Source organism: Thamnophis sirtalis, unplaced genomic scaffold (genome assembly GCF_051295495.1).
Source record: "Thamnophis sirtalis isolate CommonGarterSnake01/CBP01778 unplaced genomic scaffold, rThaSir2_p1.2 scaffold_13, whole genome shotgun sequence".
NCBI classification, from domain to species: domain Eukaryota; kingdom Metazoa; phylum Chordata; class Lepidosauria; order Squamata; family Natricidae; genus Thamnophis; species Thamnophis sirtalis.
The window spans coordinates 21,288,910-21,312,693 of NW_028261393.1; the positions used below are offsets into that span (position 1 = coordinate 21,288,910).

At 42.5% G+C, this 23,784-nt stretch overlaps 1 protein-coding gene across 3 annotated transcripts in view; it reads right to left on the bottom strand.

The window, feature by feature from the left end:
• Window positions 1-7,474: 7,474 nt before the first annotated feature.
• The window catches only part of MFSD2A (MFSD2 lysolipid transporter A, lysophospholipid), a 55,128-nt gene continuing 38,818 nt past the window's right edge, over window positions 7,475-23,784 (bottom strand). For all 3 annotated transcript variants that reach the window (XM_087728216.1, XM_087728214.1, XM_087728215.1), the window contains exons 10-14: window positions 18,498-18,581; window positions 15,883-15,995; window positions 13,715-13,858; window positions 11,984-12,160; window positions 7,475-8,242 (exon numbers count right to left, since the gene is read on the bottom strand). In XM_087728216.1, coding sequence (XP_087584342.1) covers window positions 8,182-8,242; window positions 11,984-12,160; window positions 13,715-13,858; window positions 15,883-15,995; window positions 18,498-18,581 — 579 coding nt within the window. In that variant the 3' untranslated portion in view covers window positions 7,475-8,181. The remainder of the gene's footprint in view (window positions 8,243-11,983; window positions 12,161-13,714; window positions 13,859-15,882; window positions 15,996-18,497; window positions 18,582-23,784) is intronic.

The following is a 23,784-nucleotide window of genomic DNA, read 5'->3' on the forward strand; positions in this document are numbered from 1 at the left end:
ATTTTAAACACTGTCTCTTTGTTCTGATTATATTTAGCAGCTCAAAGATAGAGATGAAACAAAGGTAGGAAATGTCAGTGGAGGTGAAGAAACAGGTATGTGAGTCAGACTATTTTTTTTAATCAATTAAATTTTATGTTTTCCTAAAAGTTTCATAGAAAAGAAGCACATAATACTTCTTTCCTAAAAAAAAATGTGCATGGCTATTTTTAAAACCTATTTTTATAAGCCAAAGTTGCAGTTGTGTTCATTTTATATCCAAGTCATCCAATTGTGTTTGCCTGGTTTTTATAGAAAAAAATAGAAAAGAATTGACAAAGTTTATCAACTAATGGAATATATTATGATCAGAGTTCCTCGTTCGCATTGAGATGATCACAGTTTCAAACTGAAAAAGTTCATAGCCCACAGCCAAACAAATCTACCTCTACTACTCTGTTTCCCTGAAAATAAGACTCCCTCGAATAATAAGCCCAACGGGCTGTTGAGCGCATGCGCTAAAATAACCCCTCCCCGAAAATATTGCAACACAGCAGCAGCCATGAGGTGACCACGCTCGCCGCCTCCTGCACCTCAAAAATAATAAGACCTCCCCGAAAATAAGGCCAAGCGCTTATTTTGGGGATCAAAAGAAAATAAGACCCTGTCTTATTTTTGGGGAAACATGGTAGGTAAAGGTAAAGGTTCCCCTCGCACATCTGTGCTACTTGTTCCCAACTCTACGGGACGATGCTCATCTCTGTTTCAAAGCCAGAGAGCCAACGCTGTCCGAAGACGTCTCCATGGTCATGGGCCAGCATGACTAAACGCCAAAGGTGCATGGAATGCTGTTACCTTCTCACCAAAGGTAGTCCCTGTTTTTCTACTTGCATTTTTACGTGCTTTCGAACTGCTAGGTTGGGAGAAGGTGGGACAAGTAACGGGAGCTCACTAGGGTTTGTGGCACTAGGGATTCGAAATGCCGAACTGCTGACCTTCTCATCGACAAGTTCAGCATCTTAGCCACTGAGCCACCAGGTCCCTATCTACCTCTACTACTGAGGTGGAAATATTTTGCCTAAACATTGAAGTACAGTGACGATGCAATGCTTTTCCTTCCTAGCATCCTTGTGATGTGATAGATACACAGGATCCCGAAGCATCCCACCAATTCCTGAGAATTCTGGGAGCTGAGGTCCTACACATGAAGTGTCCCAATATGGGATGGGCTGAAATAAGTCTTAAAATAAGCCAAGCGCGTGGACCGTCTGTAGCTATCTCTGCTCCCAAGAACGGCGAGAACCATCCACGTGGCCAGCTGTGGATCCAACATCACGGCTGTGCTTTCACTCCACTTCCTGACCTCATTCGCCATTTTTTCTCCAGAGGATATAATTTACTTGTGCTTGAATGGACCGGTTGTTTCTTTCCTTCCATGGAGATGGAGGAGAACCATGCCTCCCCCCGCTTTTCACATACAGGCATTAATTTGGAAGCTGCCTTCCTTGCTTGGCCTATTCAAGAAGGCATTATCTGGGCTGCTTTTGTCTCCTTGTTTCCGCCCAACCATTCATCCGAATGGCAAGATAGCCCCCTCGATTCTTTTCCCACGCCAGAAACCCCTTTTCCTTAGCAGCTCCCTCAGTTCTGCTGGGTCCTTTTCCCTCCTCTTTTTTATGAGGAAGGGGCTTTTATTGAGCCAAAGGATCAGGCCATACACATCTGGGATGTCAGGCAACTTTTTGCCCAATGGAGGACGAGACCCATAATCCGTGTACTTTTTACCAAACGGGAACCACCGAACGACCCTGGGGGGGCTCTATTGGTCAGGCTGCAATTGCATCTGATGTTGTCTGAGCTGAAGGAAATTTACTTCACTTCTTTTTAAAAGAAATCATTAAAGTTATAATAAAGGTCAAATACAAATCGAAACAAAAACTTAAGAAAGTTAAAAGGAGAAAAAAGAGTGGTGGAAAAAAAGAAGGAAGAAGAAAAAAAATTCTTCTGACTTTTTTCGGTGCCATAGAGTACAAAAAAAGTTAACAACCTCAACTTTTTGTGTTACATATCTAAGAGTTACGAGCCATTTCTATAACAACAAAGTCATTCTAGTTGTCAAAACCTAAAATCCAAGTTTTATTTTTATTTTGGTTCAAGTACAAAGTCCAGAAATGGTTTCCATATGGAAACAAAACTAGATAAATTATTATCTTCGGTTAAAACAGCCAATTTTGCCATCTCCGTCACTTTTACAATCCAGATGTCCTTCACTTCTTGATTCACATTGTAAGACGACCCTTTAATTTGCTTGCCTTTGACTCCAGATCCCCAACTGTTTTTCAGACTGTTTTGTTGGGAGGATAAAAAAAAGCATTTCTATCCGAGGGATATAATCCCTTTTGTTATTTTTAACCCTCCTCCTCCTCCTCCTGGCTCCCTGGCTCTCTTCCGTTGACATGCCGTGCATGAGTCATTCTTCGTGCAATCTTCCCATCCACTTCTGAGAACGATGCTCTGTTAAGGCTCATGTCTCGTTCTTGAACTTTTGGCTTGCAAAGGCGCTGAATGGGTGCCAGAACGATGCTGAAGTTGTTGCAAAGAAAGGGAGCACTCTTGACTTTCAGAGTCCCTTTTCACCGTCTGGAAAGCAAAATATTCCCTTCAAGCCAAAATGAGAGGCCTTATGAAAGATCAAAAAAACAAACTCTGAACACCTTGATCAACCACACAGCAGCATCACTTAAAACAGCAGCCAAGGAATCCCAATATTAATCTTTATATATATATGTGTGTGTGTGTGTGTGTGTGTGTGTGTGTGTATACCTCCCACCCTGGCTGGCTGATAAGGAGTCGTTCTCTGTAGCTCAAATGGTTAACTCCCTGCCTGGGAGGCAATGGAGCACAGGTTCGATTCCCAAACTTGGGTATGGCTAGCTGATGAGAGCTAAATAGCTTGAAATAGATCTATACTAGTCTCCCTTTATTTATTTATCAGCATAAATATAACAAATGTAACAAAAAAGGCAACAGTAAAAAATATTGGGTTTCTGTCTGGATGGTCTCTTGTGACGAGCCTAATGACAGAGAGTGGAAGTGTGACCTTCCTCCCATACTTGGGCATACCAGGGGTTGTGACTTTAAGTATATACCTCCCACCCTGGCTGGCTGATAAGGAGTCGTTCTCTGTAGCTCAAACGGTTAACTCCCTGCCTGGGAGGCAATAGAGCACAGGTTCGATTCCCAAACTTGGGTATGGCTAGCTGATGAGAGCTAAATAGCTTGAAATAGATCTATGCTAGTCTCCCTTTATTTATTTATCAGCATAAATATATATATATATATATACCCTCTGGAGACAAATACTGTGGGAGCAAGACATCCCTAACATCCCTCGGTGTGTGTGTTCTGCTAAGATACAGCCTGTTGTGCCTTATAATGACTTCTACTGTACTGCCATAAAATGGCTTCAACTGTACAGTGTGTGGTCGCCTTGGTAATGGCTTCACAGTACTCCACAAGGAGGTCCCCTCTGGTAAGGGGGAAAACCCAACATTAGAAATTAAGGTGGTATCACTTTTCTTGACACTTCTGGGGGCACAGGGAAAAGATTTGGAACTAAAATCAGGGCTTTTCCTGTCTAATAAAGGATTAGGATAAGTAAATACACAGACAATGCCAGGTAATCAGCTACTAGTTTTTTTAAAAATTGAAATGGCCTGAATCTTCTGTTCTCATGTTTGTTCACGTGAACTCACAGATAAGTTATGTTAGGTGCTATTATATAAGATTTGGGCTATTTTTTAAAAAAAGAAAGAAATATGATGCATATGCTCCAAATCACACATTGCTTAAAAAGGCTGCTGAAGTCAGTGACATTTAGGGTGGTCCATGCTGGCTGGGGAATTCTGGGAATTGAAGTCCACCAGTCTTAAACTTGCCAAGGTTGGACACCCTGGTGCACACCTTCATCACATTCTCCTTCAGTATGATTTTTTTTCCTAAAACAACACTAAAATGATACAGGTATTTTCTGTTCTCCAAAGATGGGAGGCATTCCAGGCCTCTGGTCATTGTGGTTGTGTCTTTTGCACTTTCCCCAGCTCTATTACATCTTTTCCAACGTGGCAATCAGAACTGTACCCTAGAGTCAACATTGCAATATTATTTTTGGTCCATTAACAAATGACTCCAATATGGAATTTGCCCTTTTCATTACTGCTACATGTTGAGTTGATTTCTTCCCGGAGTTGCCTTTTATGATCCCATAACTTTTCCCCCGATTAGTTTCAGATAATTGCGACCTGATCAGAACATATGCAAAACGGAGAGAAGGTAGAGCTGTCTGCCTTAAATTGTTCTGGCGTTTGTTTGACTTCTTACACAGTTTTAAAGAAATATTTCTGGAGCTGCTGAAATCACTTATTTATTTAGTATATGCATTTATTTTCTGCCATTATTCTTTTTATAAATAACTCAAGGCAGTGACCATGCTACCTAATCAGGGGTGGGTTCTGGCTTCTTCTACTGCCTGTTCGCTCAGGGTTGCGCTTCACATGCGCTTGATGCACACTACACACGCATCCACAGTAGTAAAAAAAACAAAATGGCGGTGCCCACAGAGCCGCCAATAGACCCACTTCTGGGGTGTGGCAGGCCGAGTTACTAACTACTTGGCCGAACCGGCCTCTCTACCTAATATCCATAATATTTAATGCTTCCTTCTCCTCTTTTTCCCACAACAACCCTGTGAGATGAACTGGACCAAGAGGGAATGATTGGCCTAAAGTAGTTACCAATTGACTTTTGTGCCTAAGGCAAGATTTCCTCCTCTGATTGGCCCAAAGACACCCAGGTGGCTTCCATTACTAAAGTGGGATTAGAAGTCACACTCTCCTGGGTTCTAGATTAGTGCCTTAAACCACTAGAGTGACGAAAAGTGAGCGTGCGTGTGCATGCATTCGTCACCCACATAACCTAAAAGAGGAGCTGCAAAGGGGGCATGCGGCGCATGCACGTACCAGGAACTGAATTTCTAGTTTCTAGCACATGTATGCATACCAGACACTTAAGTCTTCTGATTACTGGCATATGTGTGCGCAACGATCCACAAATGCCAGCTGCTGATCGCATGGACGCCAGAAACCTGGAAGAGGAACAGGTGATGCCACGTGTGCCAGGCGAAATGGCTCTGCATGCCACTTCAGGCACGCGTGCCACAGGTTCGCCATCACTGCACTAGATCAAACTAACTTTTGCTTTTTGATACCCAGGAAAAAAAATCGATTACAAGGCTGGAGCCCTTCCAGGCAACTCAGAACATTTTGTTTGGAGACCGAAACGTTCCCTGACAGATTGTTTTGCACACCTGGCACAAAAGCCCTCCACAGCTTCCTTGTCACCAGTACACAACTGATATATCGCCACTGCTGCCAACTACCTTATGCAGTAGAAAAACCCAGCCGTTGGAAAGCTTTCTCTCTTTCCTGATGCCATGCAAAGAAGAGCGACAAATAAGATTAGGGGACTGGAGGCTAAAACCTACGGAGAACGGTTGCAGGAATCAAGTATGCTTAGTTTGATGAAAAGAAGGACTTAGGGGAGACATGATAGCAGTCTTCTGATATCTCAGGAGTTGCCACAAAGAAGAGGGAGTCAAGCTATTCTCCAAAGCATCTGAACCAAAAGCAATAGATTGAAACTAATCAAGGAGAGAACCAACCTAGAACTAAGGAGAAATTTACTGAGAGTGAGAACAATTAATTTTACTTCAGAAGTTGTGGCTACTGGAGGTTTTTAAGAAGAGTTTGGACAGTCATTTGTCTGGAATGGTATACAGTGCATTCAGAAAGTATTCAGACCCCCTTCACTTTTGATAATGTTGTTATGCTCCAGCCAGAGGTAGGTTCCGGCAGGCACTACTGCCGCTTTGCTCGTGGGCATGCTGCACATTCATGCACCATGCAATAAAAATTGTTATGCGCAGAAGTGAAAAACAAGATGGCGGTGCCTACAGGGCTGCCCGGAGAACCGGTTCAGGGGTGTGGCAGACCTGGGTCACTGCTGGCTCCAGCGACCCAGGCTGCCAAACCACTACCGGTTCAGTCAAACCAGTCCGAACTGGTCAGAACTCACCACTGGTCCCTAGCCTTTCTACAGTTGTTGAAATCCCCCCCTCATTAATCTATACTCAGTACCCCATAATGAGAAAGTGTAAACAGAATTTTAGAAATGTCTGTAAATTTATTAAAAAGAAAAAAAACCTGAAATATTCACTCAGTGCTTAGTTGAAGCACCTTTGGTAGCAATTACAGCCCCGAGTCTTTTTGGGTATGACATACAGCGTTTCCTGCTTAAGAAGGGGTTGGACTAGAAGACCTCCAAGGTCTCTTCCAACTCTATTGTACTGTTATATTAAAATGTACTTTGCCACTGTGATTATGGAAAGATGGAACTATTGTGTCCCCCCCCCAAAAAAGACTGGGTCTTATATTAATTTTTGCTACTAGATGTTACTTAGACTATTTCAGAAATGGTACAGGTCTATGACCACAGTAAACTGACCTGAACTGAATGTCTTCCATTTATATTATTTTCTGCCTTCCTTTAAAATGAAAGAACTGAAATCACGACAATGCTTAATGACAAATGGAATCCTTCACAAATAAAAAGATGGAGCAAAATATTTCCCTGTGTTGTAGATTTAATAAAGAGTTTGAGGATCCAATTAAGTGTATAGTCATATCACAGGTATCCGGGGTGGGTTGCTGCTGGTCTTACTACCGATTCGCAACCCGCACTGGGTACACATGCGCTGTTCAATGTAAATTGTTATTTGTACATGCACAGAACAATTTACAATGAACTGCGCACATGCAGTCCAGTGGTGGATTCCGGATTCTGTTCCAACTGGTATGGTTGGAACGGGCCCAAGGGCATCCACATGGGCACATGCATCTTAGCGCTTCTGCAACGCTCCAGCTGCTCAGGGAGCATTGCGCAGGTGTATGCGCCGTGCGCAGAAGTGCCGAAGACTTAAAAGACTGGTAAGGAGCTCGGACAGGCAGGTGGGCCCTCCGGAGCACTGTACCGGAATGTTATCCGGTGCTCCGGCCAGGTTCTGGTATGCTCGTACCGGGGCGTACCGCCTGCAACACATCACTGGTGCAGTCACTAGAAAAACAAAATGGTGGTGTGCAACAGCCGTGAGGGAACTGGTTCGGGGGCATGGCAGGCCTGGGTCGCTGCCGGTTCTGCAACCCAGGCCTGAACTCCACTACCAGTTCAGCTGAACCAGGCGGAACCAGCAGGAACCCACCTCTGTATGTATCTTATTTTTTTTTAAAAAAAACCTTTTTCTTAAGCTCTTTTGCTTCTTTCTTTCGGTTTAATGCATCTTAAGCAGGGTAACGAATGTACTTTCTTATTATTGATGCATTATATTGTTTGTTATACTTCACTTACATTTTAAAGAAATATTAAAATAAAACAGCCATGCTAGTGGCATTTTTCCATTTTAATGTAATTTATTAACAAATCCACAGTTTTCTTTCTGTACACAATATACAAATAGGAAAACGTAACCTTTTTATATGTACAGGATTAAGTTACTTTAATTAGCTTCTTGATATATACATACATACATATATATATTTATACTTATATATAAACAGGAACATCACAGAATCGTTCATTAGTTGCATCTTATTTACAGAAAAAAACAGTACAAGGTCATATTTTGACAAGGTCAGGCCACAGGTGTAATATACACCAAAAAAGCACCATCTGGATCCATGATAATATAATATATAACACAATATTGAATAGGAAAAAAACATACCAAAATATACTTAACAGTACTTTAGAGATTTGCACCATTCAGTGGGTGGATTAGTGATAAATAGCATATGTTTAAAAGATATCACAACGCAACAGAGTTTTTCAAACTGATTCTGGCAAAAGTCACACTGAGATGATGCTTGTTCTCCTTAGAGGTATCTTACTGGAGTACCAAAAGGTAAAGTATGTTTGACAATCGATGATCCATGGATCCCACTTAAGGCACAACGTCGATCAATATTTGATTTCCAGAGCAGTCTTTAAGGCTTCACAAGAGCTCTCCCATGGAAGGAAGTCTTTCACAGTAGATGTCATGGTGGCCCCATGTTTAGAGGATTCCCAGGGGTAAACCAAGACAAGGTAAGGTCAAACAATACTGGCTAATTCTGTAGAATCTGTCTCGGTGCTACTGCTGCTCTCTTCCTCTCTGAAAGAGTCAAAAGATAGAAAAGTAATAAGCACAACATCTTGGTAGGTGCAATTATCTCTAGAAGTGATTCAGGGACTGGGTTCACCCATTGCCTTAGACCAGGGGTGTCAAACTCAAGGCCTGGCAGCCGGATCTGGCCCAGGGGACAGCCTTGGAAAGAGCAAAGGACTGGCGCGTAGTGCCTCTGCCAGCGAAAACAGAGCTCGGGTGGGCCGCGAGCTCCATTTTTGCTGGCAGAGGGTTGCAGGAGTCTGTCGCAACTGAAAACGGAGCTTGGGAGCCCATTTTTGCAGGCAGAGCTCTTGGGCCACACAGGCGCACCCCCGACACAAGTGACGATAAGATGGCCATGTCCACCCTGCTGTCCCCCATTCCCCACCCAAGGTCAAACACAACCCTGATGCGGCCCAGAATGAAATAGAGTTTGACACCCCTGCCTTAGGCCATGGACATTTTGATTTTGACCCAGCCAAAGTTGACTCTACAAAAGATGATTAAATGGACTATGGCTTAATCTATGATGCAACACCTGATCCAGGTGAGTTTGGAGGAGAGAGAAGGAAGATCGTGTGTAATATAAGACCAAACCAAAGCTAGAGATTGCTTTTGTGCCAGGCATACTATAAAGAATGGCTACCTAAGGAAGCGTAAACTTAGCTAGAGGATCGGGAAGGTGGCCCAAAATCATTCGTTGATGACCCATCTCTGCACAAGATGGAACAATATATGAACTCTTCCTATTCTTCTAAAAAGCCAGGTGCTCACAATCTAATGACAACTGGACAAATTTGAAACATATGAGAAGTCTAGTATAAAGAAGACTAAAAGGCCATAGGTGTGATGGAGCATGCGTCTGCAGGAGAAGTGGTGGTGGGGAGTTTGGGTAACACAGAGCTTTCCTAGAGAGAGACCCACATCAAGAGACTGCACAGTCCTGAGATGAAAGGGGGGGTGGGGTGGGGAGGATCACGATAGCCACACCTGAGAATTTGCCAAGGTATATCTAGTAGAGTGTTTCTCAAACTTGGCAACTTTAAGACATGTGGACTTCACATGTGGGCCTGACCATCAGGAAGCCATGCAAGACTTCTCTTTGCAAAACTAAGGTACATGAACACTCAGCATTTTATATTTAGTGTCCTACTGTATGCTCACCCTTCTGGGGCAAAAGTGCTACATCAGAGAAATGAGATAGCCACTTGTCTCAGAGCCAGAAGCATCCACTCTATTTTAAGTTTCAGCAATTAAGTTACAAGGATGCTCTCAGACGGAGCTCCTGGGGTTCAGGATTTCAAATGCTATCCATAAGAGGGAGTTATTTCAGGTATATATTAAATGTGACAATTTTTAGTTTACTTATTTAGGGTAAACAAGGGATTGGTGTTACTTATGTCCCACAGCTGCAGAAATCCAAGGGAATCCTTGATTGTCTGTCTGTCTCTATCTTATCTATCCTCTATCTTATCTACCTACCTACCTACCTATCTCATCAATCATTTATATCTATCTATCTATCTATCTATCTATCTATCTATCTATCTATCTATCTATCTATCTATCTATCTATCTATCATCTATCTATCTATCTATCTATCTATCTATCTATCTATCTATCTATCTATCTATCTATCTATCTATCTATCTACCTACCTACCTACCTACCTACCTACCTACCTACCTACCTACCTACTGCTACTTATCTACCTACCTACCTACCTACCTACCTACCTACCTACCTACCTACGTGTGTGTGTGTTGCATTTGTGCTGATAAATAAAGACAACACAAATGTAACAAAGGCAACATAAAAAAATGCCTTTCTGCCTGGATGGCTCCTAGGGTAAGCTGAAAGACAGAAAAGGGAAGCAGTATGCTCCCTCCCATATTTGGGCATACCAAGGATTGTGACACAATACACACACACACAACCATACATTCACTCTATCTATCTATCTATCTATCTATCTATCTATCTATCTATCTATCTATCATCTATCCATCCATCCATCCATCCATCTATCCATCCATCCACCCACCCACCTCCAAGGACCTTCCCAACTCTCTTATTCTGTATTTCCTTGGAATTCTGCAGCTGTGGGGTAGAGGTAAACCTGTCTCCCTTCTTCCCCCCTAAATAAGCAAATAAAAATTGTCACATGATCACAACATGTCATGTAGCCTTGGACAGGATGGACTTCCCATGAGTTTCAGCCCCTGGGGTTGGAGTATGCAGAAAATAGTTCTTGCCACCCACCCAACCAGAACACAAAAGCACACTGGATTCATACTGTGCTTCCCTGCAGTTTCAGAGACAGGCTTGGTTCACACATTACACCAAGGCAAAGCTCTCCAAACTTGGCAACTGAAGTCTTAGTGGACTTCAATTCCTAGAATTCACCAGCCAGCATGGGAATTCTGGGAGTTGAAGTCCACATGTCTTAAAAGTTTCCAAGTTTGGAGACCCCAGCATTAAAGGAGCAACAACAAGCTTTACAAGGAAGGGCACTGCCAATTGTTGTGGTCACTATGGTCTTTAGAATATTTTGTATGAAAAGAAATCTTAGGACAGTATTGGTGAACCTTTTCGGCACCCAGTGCCCAAACCAGAATGCGTGTGAGAGCATGCACATGTGCTAGAGCTTCAAAAACACAAAGGTCAGCTTGTCTTCGCGTGCGCCAGAGCTTTGGGTTTCCAGCGCTCCTGAAGAGCAGCTGGTGTTGGTGCATGTGCCCACAGAGAGGGCTCTGTGTGCCATAGGTTCACCATCCTGGTCTTAGGACATCACATGGAGAACAGAGAAACATGGCCAAACTTGCTTAGCTGCTTCTCCATGAACTTGGATGAACGTGACCAGTTGTCTTTATTCAGTTTATCAGAATTCAGAAAATTCACAGCTTTGGGAAACATGAACTGATCCAGAAGGCAGCTTCAAAGAATTCTATTTATGCCATCATGGTACAAAAACAATAAAAGAGAGAGAAGGGGTCTTTGTGACCATGAATCCTGAATGAAGGGCATTTCTGCCAGCTGCACCAACCACGGGTGGTTATGTAGAAACTCTAAAGGTCATCACTTGTGGTAACGACATCATAGCAATAGCAGTAACAATAGACTTATATACTGCCCCATAATGGGCAGTTTACAGTTTAAGAGCCAAGGTGGCGCAGTGGTTAAAAGCAGCACTGCAGGCTACTGCTAGATCAGCAGGTCAGCGGTTCAAATCTCACCGGCTCAGGGTTGACTCAGCCTTCCATCCTTCCGAGGTGGGTAAAATGAGGACCCAGATTGTTGGGGGCAATATGCTGACTCTCTGTAAAACCGCTTAGAGAGGCATGAAAGGCCTATGAAGCGGTATATAAGTCTACTGCTATTGCTATTGCTATTACAGAGTCAGCCTATTGCCCCCAACAATCTGGGTCCTCGTTTTACCGAACTAAGAAGGACGGAAGGCTGAGTCAACTTCTAAACCTGGTCAGGATCAAACTGCAGGCTGTGGGTAGAGTTTGCCTGCAATACTGTAGTTCAACCACCAGGGCTCCTAATCATCACACAACACTTCTTTGAGTTTGCATGATAATGCAATGACACGAGTGATGTCTTTTGTTTCCCTGTGGGTCATCCAAGCTGCCAGCCCATGAAAGGCAAATCCCAGCCCACCTTTCCCTCTGCGACAGGTGCCCATCCTGAGGAGATCCCTCCTCCCCTTCCTCTCTGGCTGCCCGTGGTAAGCCTCTCACCTTAAATCTTGCAGCGCTTTCTTGTTTTTTTTCCGCCTGTCCTCATCAATGGGGTAGAGCTTAAAAAGGAGTAGGCCAAAGACAATCAAAGCCACCGGGGCAGCAGAGACGAGCATTTTCAAAGTCAGGTTCACCTCCTCCGGTTGGGAGCAGCCTCGAGTCTTGTATCCTGCAAAGCTGCAACGAATTAAACAGGGGAGGTTGAATAAAGGGAGCGGAGGCAACAGTTCAAACTATGTGGTGGTAAGAAAATTAGAATAAATGATGCAAGAGGAAGAGCAGTGATACCAGTTGGCGCAAAGCTCTGTATAGAGTTTGAATGCAGAGCTTTGCCATGGGGTTCATATTTTCTCTATTGGACAAACTGTTAATCATTATCTTTAGCCAAATTATGCTGAAACAGGAATTATTCAGATACTGTAAAATCCCCATTCCCTCCCCACTCCAGGGGAAGGATACTGCAAAATCCCCATTCCCTCCCCACTTCAGGGGAAGGATACTGCAAAATCCCCATTCCCTCCCCACTTCAGGGGAAGGATACTGCAAAATCTCCATTCCCTCCCCACTTCAGGGGAAGGATACTGCAAAACCGGTTCTCCAGAACTGGTCAGAACCTGCTGAATACCACCTCTGCTTTGCATGGCAAAAGCCAGCCATGTGACCGTGGGATGCTGATCCCTTTTTTCCAGTGTTGTCATAATTTTGAACTGTCGCTAAATGGATAGCTGCAAGTCGAGAACTACTCATTTTCTGCTTGAACCCATTTAGTAACGGGCAAATGACTCTTTTCTTTTGTTCCTTATTTTTATTGTTAGGAAGCTTTACTTAGCGTTCAGTTGGATTCTCCCTTTTTGAACCAAAGACTATTATTCTGGGTGCTGCGCTATTGGATGATTGATTAGGCCAGTATTTTTCAACAAATAATTTTTATTTTTAAGCATTTTTCAGCTTACTGCCCAAAATAAGCTTTTAATTCCCACCAAGAAGCTTCGTGCATGTATATATGCATGAGAGGCAGAAGCTTTACTCCAAGGATTACCAACTGATAGGGTTATTCAGTGAAGCAGAAAGGGCTGTGACCTCTATTAAATTGCATTGTCTCTTCTGTTGCTTTAAAATAAGAATGGATTGCAATAGAGTAGAATAGAATAGAATCGGAACTGGAACGGAATAGAAATAGGAATAGAATAGAAATAGGAATAGAATAGAATTGGAACTGGAACGGAATAGAAATAAGAATAGAATAGAAATAAAAATAGAATAGAATAGAAATAGGAATAGAATTGGAACTGGAATGGAATAGAAATAGGAATAGAATAGAAATAAGAATAGAATAGAAATAAGAATAGAATAGAATTGGAACTGGAACGGAATAGAAATAAGAATAAAATAGAAATAGAATAGAATAGAATAGTGGAATGAAGACTAGACTAGAATAGTATAGAAATAAAAATAGAATAGACTAGAATAAACAATAGAATAGAACAATATAGCAATAAGGTGGACTATAATTCAGACAGCATCATAGATGCTCAGAGCAGGAATTTAAGAATCTTAGAGTCCTCCTAATTTACTGGCAACTTTGGTGTCATCTGAAAATCGCTGATAACCAGACCTATCAATAGAGAGATTTCTTTTTCAAAAGATTTCCAAAGGATTGCAATTCCTGGATCTCGAAAGACCTGGGATTCTGAATTCTATTAGCCAATGGGGGTGATAATGAAATCTTACTCTAAACTGAGCGTGGAGATCCCCAGTGACACTCCAGAAGCGAACTTGGTGAAGAAGACGTAGAAAGAGAAGAAAATAGCTTCGTGGCCTCTGCAATCCGGATGCTGGAGGTTGAAGTCATCCACAACATCTGGCAACATAGACCTAATTGAAGGAGACAAGACAAAAGCCAATTGATCAGTTTAGCCATAAGGAAGTTCACTAAGGAACAAGATACGGATCAGATTTTCCCAAAAGGCTGCCACAAAATTATTTTTTTCAATATGAGTAAAAAGGAAATCACATAGCGAAGGATGAGCTGCTGTTTTTAATTTATTCCAAATTCTATTTCTATTCCTTTCCTTTCCATTCTGTGAGAGGTTTTATACCAAACTATATTTTATTCTTTATACTGTTTCCACCTTCCCTTAAAAGATTAACAGAATCTACAATGGACTGAGAATCAGCGTCTCCACTAGACAATTAACAGTCAAGCAGAAACTAAATTAATCAAGTAAAAATAGCAAACTTCCTCAAACCTCCCCCAAAATAAGTTACCCAGACCTAATCCACATATCAAAGGATAAGGTCTGTAAACACCAGAGTTAATTAAATTAGCTGTCCCAGTGGAACTGCATGCTCACAAGAATAAACTCTATAGACATAGCTACACAGAACAACACACCCCTCCCCAAGTGTTACTCTAGAATCAGCACATAGATAATCCCACACCAGGACAAGCTCCCCCATAAAAGTCTGTTGCTGTACCCCATTTCTCTGCAGCTTCCCCTAAAGGCAAACTGTTTGCTTTTTAGGAATAAATATTTCTTCTTTTCTCACAGCTGTCTGGATCTGATTTTTATGTATTTATGTATTCTTGCACAATCCTGGCTCGAGTTGGAATCCCAAATTATTTTTTGACAGTTCAAACATAACTGACCAGCTTATACTTCAATACATAGTAATAGAGTTGAAATATGATGTAACAAACCAACTGGTAAATGAGTCAAAACCCAACAGAAACTACATATCAATGGGGAACCCAAATCCTTATGAATTTCAAAGGCCCTTGGAAAGAGACAAGTCTTAATGGCCTTTCCACATCCTCATAGGTTTGGGGCTACTCTTTAGGAGTGATCCCTGATTTTTGGGGGGATGCTTTTCAGAGAGGTGGGACAGAAATAGAACTATGCAAGTAGTCCTCAACCGTATGACCACAATTGAGCCCAAAATGTCTGTTGCTAAATGAGAAAATTGTCAAGTGAGTTTTGTCCCATTTTAAAAGGTAAAGGTTCCCCCTGCACATGCATACTAGTCATTCCCGACTCTAGGGGACAGTGCTCATCTCCATTTCAAAGCCGAAGAGCCAGCGCTGTCCGAAGATGTCTCTGTGGTCATGTGGCCAGCATGACTAAACATCGAAGGCGCACAGAACACTGTTACCTTCCCACCAAAGGTGGTTCCTATTTTTCTACTTCCCTTTTTTACCTGCTTTCAAACTGCTAGGTTGGCAGAAGCTGGGACAAGTAATGGGAGCTCACTCCATTACGTGGCACTAAGGATTCAAATTACCGAACTTTCTGATCGACAAGCCCAGCATCTTAGCCACTGAGCCACTGTGTCTTTCATTTCATTGAAAGAGCCAAGGTGGCGCAGTGGTTAAATGCAGCACTGCAGGCTACTGCTAGATCAGCAGGTCAGCGGTTCAAATCTCACCGGCTCAGGGTTGACAAAGCCTTCCATCCTTCCGAGGTGGGTAAAATGAGGACCCAGATTGTTGGGGGCAATATGCTGACTCTCTGTAAACCGCTTAGAGAGGCCTGAAAGGCCTATGAAGCGGTATATAAGTCTACTGCTATTGCTATTGCTATTTACGATACACTTATTTAGTGAATCGCTGAAGGTATTAAGTTAGTAACACAGTTGTTAAGTGAACCTGGCATTCCCACTGATTTTGCTTGTCCCATGACATTGCAACCGTCATAAATACATGCCAGTTGCCAAGCATCTGAATTTTGATCACGTCAACATGGGGATGCTGCAATGGTCGTGTGAAAAACAGTCACAAGTCACTTTTTTTCAGTGCCGTTATACGTTTGAACGGTCACTAAGTGAATGGTTGTAAGTGAAGAACTACCTGTACTGTATATTGGGTTCGGAAAACAAACGATACTAGGCAATTCACTCACCATGGCAAGAGGAAAGCAGCGGCGACGCTCATTCCAGCTGCAACGGCCACCACGTAGATCATAATGAGGTTACTTTCAAAAATCGCCACCGAGATGAGAAAAGGAGTGGCAGACTGAAGGAGGAGAAGAGAAGACATGCTCAGGAAGATCACTTTGTTTCAAACTTCAATGAACTCGTGCAATTTTGCACCTGAAGACATCAGACCAGAAATGGGACTTTGGCTACAAATGGGTCTCCAGAAAATTGGGCTAGCTTGAGAGCTAAGAATGACTTGATCATTAAGGGAAACTTAGACCTTCTTTGTGGGTGCTTCTTTCCTTTCTTGACCATGGTTGCCCGTGAGAACCTGGTCATAATTAAGAGCAGTTTCCTTATTCCTGCTCGGATACAACTATGGGTTGAGAAGAAAGTTCTCAAAATGTCTATCAATCCATAGATATTTAGGCTGAAACTTATCAGTTACTTTACACTTGACTGAGATCAAAGTCTTCGAACTGGTTCATGCATCATGCTGAATCATATTTTGACTCATCAAGGTTTATTGCATAAGCCACCATTGACTGGTTTCATACCTTACTCTAAATCAGGGGTCTCCAAACTTGGCCCCTTTTAAGATTTGCAGATGTCAACTCCCAGAATTCCCCAGTCAGCCATGCTGTCTAGGGAATTCTGGGAGTTGATGTCCACAGGTCTTAACGTTGCCTGCTCTGAATCACAACTATATATTACCACAGCTGGGTACACACAGGCTACCGAGACCTAGCAAAAAGTAACCAGCCTATTATCGCTTAGCCTGTTTTGCACACAAGACCATTGTATCTATGGGGATTCTCATAGGTGCTTTTTCAGGAGGCAACTGGACTTTCTGTTTTTTCTTTGAAGGCGTTTCACTTCTCATCCAAGAAGCTTCTTCAGCTCTGACTGGATGATGGGGAATGGAAGGATTTATATTCCTTGCAGGCAGCTGGTCATTTGCATCCTTTTGGAAGGTCGTTGAAGCACTTGGAGGTTTTATCTGTGTCCTCAGGGTCACCTGAGCTAGCGCTCCTGGTTCCTGTAGTCTGCCATTTTTCCCCTCTGGAAATCCATTCCTACTCCCACTCCGTTCCAAGGGTGTTCATCCCAAATTGCATAGCTTAAAAGTTGGTAGAGATTCTCAGTCAACCAGGTCATGGTAGTCCAAAGATGCTTTCTCAGGAGGCAACTGGGGTTTCTTGTCTTTTTTCTGTGAAGATGTTTCGCTTCTCATCCAAGACGCTTCTTCAGTTTTGACTGGATGGTGGGGTGGAGGTGGGGGTGGAAGGATTTATATTCTGTGCATTCAAAAGGATGCAAATGACCAGCTGTTTGCAAGGAGTATAAATCCTTCCATTCCCCACCATCCAGTCAGAGCTGAAGAAGCTTCTTGGATGAGAAGCAAAATGTCTTCAAACAAATAAACAAGAAAGTCCTGTTGCCTCCTGAAAAAAAGCACCTTTGGGACAACCATGACCTGGATGACTGAGAATCTCTACTGACTTTTTAGCTATGCAATTTGGGATGAAGACCCTTGGAATGGAGCGGGAATGGATTTCCAGAGGGGAAAAATGGCAGACTACAGGAACCAGGAGCACTAGCTCAGGTGACCCCAAGGACACAGATAAAGCCTCCAAGTGCTTCAGGGACCCCCCTAAAGGGATGCAAATGACCAGCTGTCTGCAAGGTGTACTATAAATCCTTTCATTCCCCACCATCCAGTCAGAGCTGAAGAAGCTTCGTGGATGAGAAGCGAAACGTCTTCGAAGAAAAAAACAGAAAGTCCATTTGCCTCTTGAAAATGCACCTTTGGGACAAGGCCACTGTTTCCACCAACGAGAAAGGTATGGGCATCCCAGTTTAACCCCATCCTGTCTGAGACTGTCACAGTCAGATTCTCAGGGTTTGTTCTCTGAAAGTATAAAAGGATACACCTGGGACCAGGATGGACCTGCTAACAGGCCTTAGCCCTGTCCAAAAACGGATGTTTTCAAAAGAAACTTTCAGTTTCTGCTGCACCATTAATAGCTCCCAGAGAAACCCCGGCATGAGCCTTAAGTCTCACAGCTGCATGCGTTTGAATCATTATTTGAAGGATTTTCATGGAGGCCTCTTTCAGAAGTTACCTAAGCAGGTCATAGGACTAAATTATTTCTCCACTAGGACCATAATTGAGTGCCAGTTGTTAAGCGGGTCACCCTGTGTTCATGTCTGATTTTACGATCTTTTTTTATAGCGGTGGTTAAATGAACACTGTGGTTGCTGAGCGAACGCCATGGTCTTAAAGCAAACACAGCAGTTGTTAAACAAACCCATTTTGGCCAATGAGCATTTTTTGCTGGAAACTGAAAGTAAAACCTGGTTTCTGGCAATAAAAAATGTTGTAAATCACAATCGATTTCATTGGAAACATTGCAAACTGTAATACATGCGGGCCAGTTACCAAATGCTCAAAATGCAGTCAGATGACCATGGGATAAGGGGAGTAGTTATCGTAACATTGAAATTAAGTCGTAAGTACCTTTTGGGGGATCTGTTATAACTTTGAATGTTCACTAAGCGACCGGTAATAAGATGAGGACTATTGGTATTCACTCACCGAGATGCCAATGTAAACAGCTGTTTTCTTCCCAAAACGTATAAGGAACCACTGCCAGAAAGGGATAGTCAGGGTGGCTGAGAGCTGCAAGAGAACAACAAAAGAGAAAAGAAAGAAAGTTTATTATAGATGGTATTTGACCTACAACCACAATTGGGATCACAATTGCTGTTGTTAAGCAAGGTGTTGTTAAGTGAATCACAGGCCATTTGATGATATTTTTGCCATGATCGTTAAGAGAATCAATGCATTTGTTAAGTGAATCACATAGTCAGTAAGCAAATCTGGTTTCCCTCATTGACTTTGCTCGTCAGAACCTGGTCGCCAATGGTGATCCTGTGACTTTGGGACACTGCAACCGTCTTAAGTACATGCCAGTTGCCAAGCATTTTTAAATAATATATGCCAGTTGCCAAATTGTTGATCATGTGATCATGGGGCTGCTGCAATGATTATAAAGTTGTAAGTCACTTTTTTCAGCACCGTCATAATTTCGAATGGTCACTAAATGAGGACCATTGCAAGTCGAGGACTACCTGTATTTAAGTCAACCAGATGATGACTTTGCCTGGATTTTGTGGCAGCCTAAAATGTCATGTGTGAACAATCTGCTGCTCTAATTCCTAGGGAGCAATGCCCACTGTTTCCATCATATTTTTGTATACATGGATTGCAGTCAAGCTTCGTCAATTAAAACGTGTAGAAAGTGGAAACTCTCTGCAGATCCATGTTTAGAAATCCTTTGGAGCATAAAGAAGGGAGTGAACCGTGTGGTGTAGTGGTTAAGAATTCAGGCTAGAAGAGTGAGTTCAAGTCAGACATTAGGCACAAAGCCAACTGGGTGATCTTGAGCCAGTCCCTGTCACCAGTAGTGAAATTCAAATTTTTTCCCTTATGTGGGTGTGGCTTGGCAGCTGGGGTGTCATGTGACTGGGTGGCTATGGCCAAGTTTTTAAAAAACTTTTTTTTAGCATTTTTTTAACTACCGGTTTTCCTGAACCGGTAGTTAAAAAATGCTTTAAAAAGTAAAACAATCGTCAGAATGTTTTTTAAAAAACTTTTCAAAGCATTTTCTTACTACCGGTTCAGGCGAACTAGTAGCATTTCACCCCTGCCTGTCACTTAGCCCTAGGAAGGAGACAATGGCAAAACCGCTTCTGAAAATCTTGTTGAGAAAACTGCAGGGACTTGTCTAGAAAGGCACCAGGGAGGACAAAAACTGACTCAAAGTCACCAAAAGCAAATGGATAATAAAATAAAGGTGACGCTATCTATTTTTTCAAGCATTTTCCCCTTTTCCTTTCCTCTTTTTTCTTTTTAATATTCATGAACAACAATAAGTAATGTTACAGTGGAGACCTCAGTGTTATGCACTAAGATCAAGATACAAATCTTTATTGTGTTATAAAATAATTGTGCGCCTTTTGCAACAGGCTATCAATGCCACTTATTTTTAATTGTACAATTCAAGTAACCTTAAGTTCATTAACATCTCATAATTATTGTTAACATTGATACAGACTTTTCCCCCTTATCTTTAAAGGTTGAAGTTATCTAAATTAGCACACTGTTAATTTCTAATTTGTATTTTTACAATTTTTTTCTCTACTGAGCTACTATCTCCATAATTTTAATATATTATTTGCATGTCTTATAATGCAATAAAACAATTAACCACAGACACAAACACAGAACCAAGTTTTCCCCATTTTACAGGCTAATATAAACTTTCCCACACCCATTTAAAACTCCCTACTCTTTGACCTAGCCTGGTTAGAAGTTTTCATATAGCAATAAAATAACCTTCCTCTCTTCCTTGTTGTTGTTGTAGTTGGTTGTGAAGTCCTGTCTGACCTATTGTGACCCCATGGACAACATTCCTCCAGGCCTTCTGGTCCTCTACCATCCTCTGGAGTCCATTTAAACTCACCCCGACTGCTTTGGTGACTCCATCCAACCACCTCCTTCTATGCCATCCCCTTCTTCTTTTGTCCTCCATCGTTCCCAGCATGAGGCTCTTATCCAGGGAGTCCTTCCTTCTCATTAGGTGAAGTACCCAAAGTATTTGAGTTTTCTCTTCAGGATCTGGCCTTCTAAAGAGCAGTCAGGGTTGATCTCCTCTAGGACTGACCAGTTGGATCTCCTTGCAGTGCAAGGGACTTGCAGGAGTCTTCTTCAGCACCAGAGTTCAAAGGCCTGCATTCTTTGGCACTCAGCCTTTCTTATGGTCCAACTTTCATAGCCATCCATTGCAACTGGGAAAACCAGAGCCTTGACTAAACACACTTGTGTTGGCAGGGTGATGTCTCTGCTTTTTAGTATGCTGTCTAGATTTGCCATAGCTTTCCTCCCTAGGAGCAAGTGTCTTTTAATTTCTTGGCTGCAGTCCCCATCTGCGGTGACCTTGGAACCCAGGAAAATAAAATCTGTCACTACCTCCATTTCTTCCCCATCTATTGACCTCTCTTCCTACTCGATAAAGAAGAGAAGCAGAAAGGCTGAAACTATTAACTATAGACTCGACATACGACCACCTTTGGGCCCAAAAGTTCTGTTGTTAAGAGAGATGTTGTGAGTTTTGCCCCATTTTACTATCTGGCTTGTCACGGTCATTAAGTGAATCACTGCCGTGGTTAAGTTAATCAGTTGTTACAGTAAGTGAATCTGGCTTCCCCATTGACTTTGCTTGTCAGGAGGTCGCAAAAGGGGAGTCACATGACCCCGGGACACTGTCACCATCATAAATACGAGTCAGTTGCCAATGTCTGAATTTTGATCACATGACAATGGGGAATGCTGCAACGGTCCTAAGTGTGAAAAATGGTTGTAGGTTGCTTTTTTCAGTGCCATTGTAACTTCAAATGGACACTGAATGAATGTTTATAAGTCGAGGACTCCCTGTAGACCAGAAGCAGGTTTAGATTCCCCAAAGAAGCAATTTAAATTTGATGACACGAGGCAGCTAGAGATTCACATTTAGTTTTGCCTCAGTCATTTTTCCTTGCTTATGTTTAGTTTTATTTTTATTTTTAGTTGATGTTGAGTGTATTGTGGCAACTCGGGAAACGGGCTAATTCAGGCACAAGGTGAAGCATGTTATGAGAACACAGTAAGAATGTGCTTTATGCCAAGGTCACAAGGCTGAAATAGGAAACAACGTGGCTCCTCTGAGCATCCCTATATATTCTTTTATGCCAAACTTTCAACTCCACCTCCTGTTTGCGAAAAGTTTCTTTTACATTGTGGGGAAAAAAAACCCAAAACTTTTCACAAACAGCAGGTGGAGCAGAGAGATTGGGGGGGGGGGTTTAAAGTCTAGCATCATTTTGAGACTCCTACAACAATAGAAAAAGACAGGGAGAGAGGAGAGAGAATGAGGGGAAGATGGGGGAAGGAAGGAAGAGGTAAGGAGAGGAAGATGGAAGGGAGAGAAAGAGAAGGAGGCAGGGTAGGAAGGGGAAGAGGAAGAGTAGGAGTAGGAGAAAGGTAAGGGAAGAAGGAAGGGGAAGGAGAGGAGGAAGGATGAAAGAAGAGAAGGGAAGGAGGGAGAAAAGAAAGGGAAAATAAGGTGGTGCTACAACAGGCGGAAGAGATGGTAAATAAAGCAACTCAAATTGTATATTATAACCTATGACAAATGTAAAGAAGAATATGTGAATGTATACTTAAAATGGTATGTAAGTGGATAAAAAATTTGGGGGGAAAAAAAGTCTAGCATCATTTTTTATGTTCAATCACCCCCTTGGACCGGCATAAACATTCTTAGGAAATATAAATAGCAGCTGTTAGCAAACCGAAGCTTTGTTTGGAAGCCTATCCAGGGGGAAAAACAAAAAGCAAAAGCGTGAGAAGAGATTGGCCGTCTATTCCTTGAATAATGCAAGACTGGCTTCCGACTGCCGACTCGACTCTCGTCTTTTCATTCCCCCTCCCGCTGCTGTGGCCCAGACAAAGTCTTAATCTCCCAGGGGAAAAGGGGGCTGGGTGGGGGTGGCAGCGGCGGCTGGGGGTTTGCAAGGGCTCTTTGGCTGAGAGAGTTTCAGCGTTCCTCAAGAGCTTCTCTCCCATTCATGACCAGACTGCCTAAAATATAAAGTTTAGCCGCTGACGTCCATAGGAATGAGCTAAAAATGGCTGCTTTGAAGTTGCTATTCCCATTCAGCTGGGCTCTTCCCCAAAGGCTGCTCTGCATATTAATAGCATCTCAGAAATCTGGACGGGCAAAAGACTCCATGGGGAAGAAGGCAGCAGCTTTGCATACAGAAAACCTGCATATTAGCCTCTCCCTTTTGTGACTTTCTGGTCCAAGGCAGACGGAGAGATTTTCTTTCAATGTGGGGAATTGAATCCTCTCTCCCTGCCTGAAGTTGTAACAGTCCGACTGCATTCGAAATAAAAAAAATAGAGGAGAATAGCCATTTGCGGGGCATTTTCATCCTCCTCTTTAATGCGCTCCATGGTTTTGATCCTGGCCTACTTCTAAACATTCACAATGCTGTTACTACCGCTGCTGGAATAAAGAGAATTCAATTTACAACCTGTTTTTCAGTGACTATTCAAAGTTGCAACAAGGACTTTCAACTGCTCCTCTCACTTATGGCCAACATAGCATCCCCACGGTGAATCATGCGAGAGCAAAATTCACAGCTAGAATTGTGTATGCGCAGCAGTGGAAGAGTGAAAACACTCTTTCAGAGGAGGAGACGATAAGGAAGATACTAGTCTGTGTGGAAATGGACAGACTAACGCTAAAAATAAAAGATAAAGGAGATACAGAACACTATGCTATGTGGGATAATTTCTATCAATGGTTAGAAACACGAGGTTAGAAGTGGGAATACGAAAGAGTCAGGTTAGGTGGCTATGGAAAGAGACATTATGTACTATGTATTAGAATGTAGGTATTAGAATGATAGATCAGTTGATATACTAGAATATGGTCAGAAATTACCGTACAACACTAGCACAGTTTAAAATAGTAAGCTATTTTGTTTTTATCTTTTAAAAACCATTGCAAAATATGGAGTGGAACTCGCTCAGCAACCATGTTGTTTAGCAATGGAAATTCTGATTCCCGTAAAGTCAAGGACGATTCCCCTCAAAAAAGATGGTTAGAATCTGGGTGCATCTTATACACCGAATGCAGCAATTTTGGCCTCCCAAAACTCCGCCCCCTTCACCAAAATGGCCATGCATAGCCTTTAGGAGGCTTCCAGAGTGCTCCTGGGGGCTGGGGAGGACAAAAATGAGTGAAAACAGGCAATTTTTTGCTCATTTTTGCGCCCCC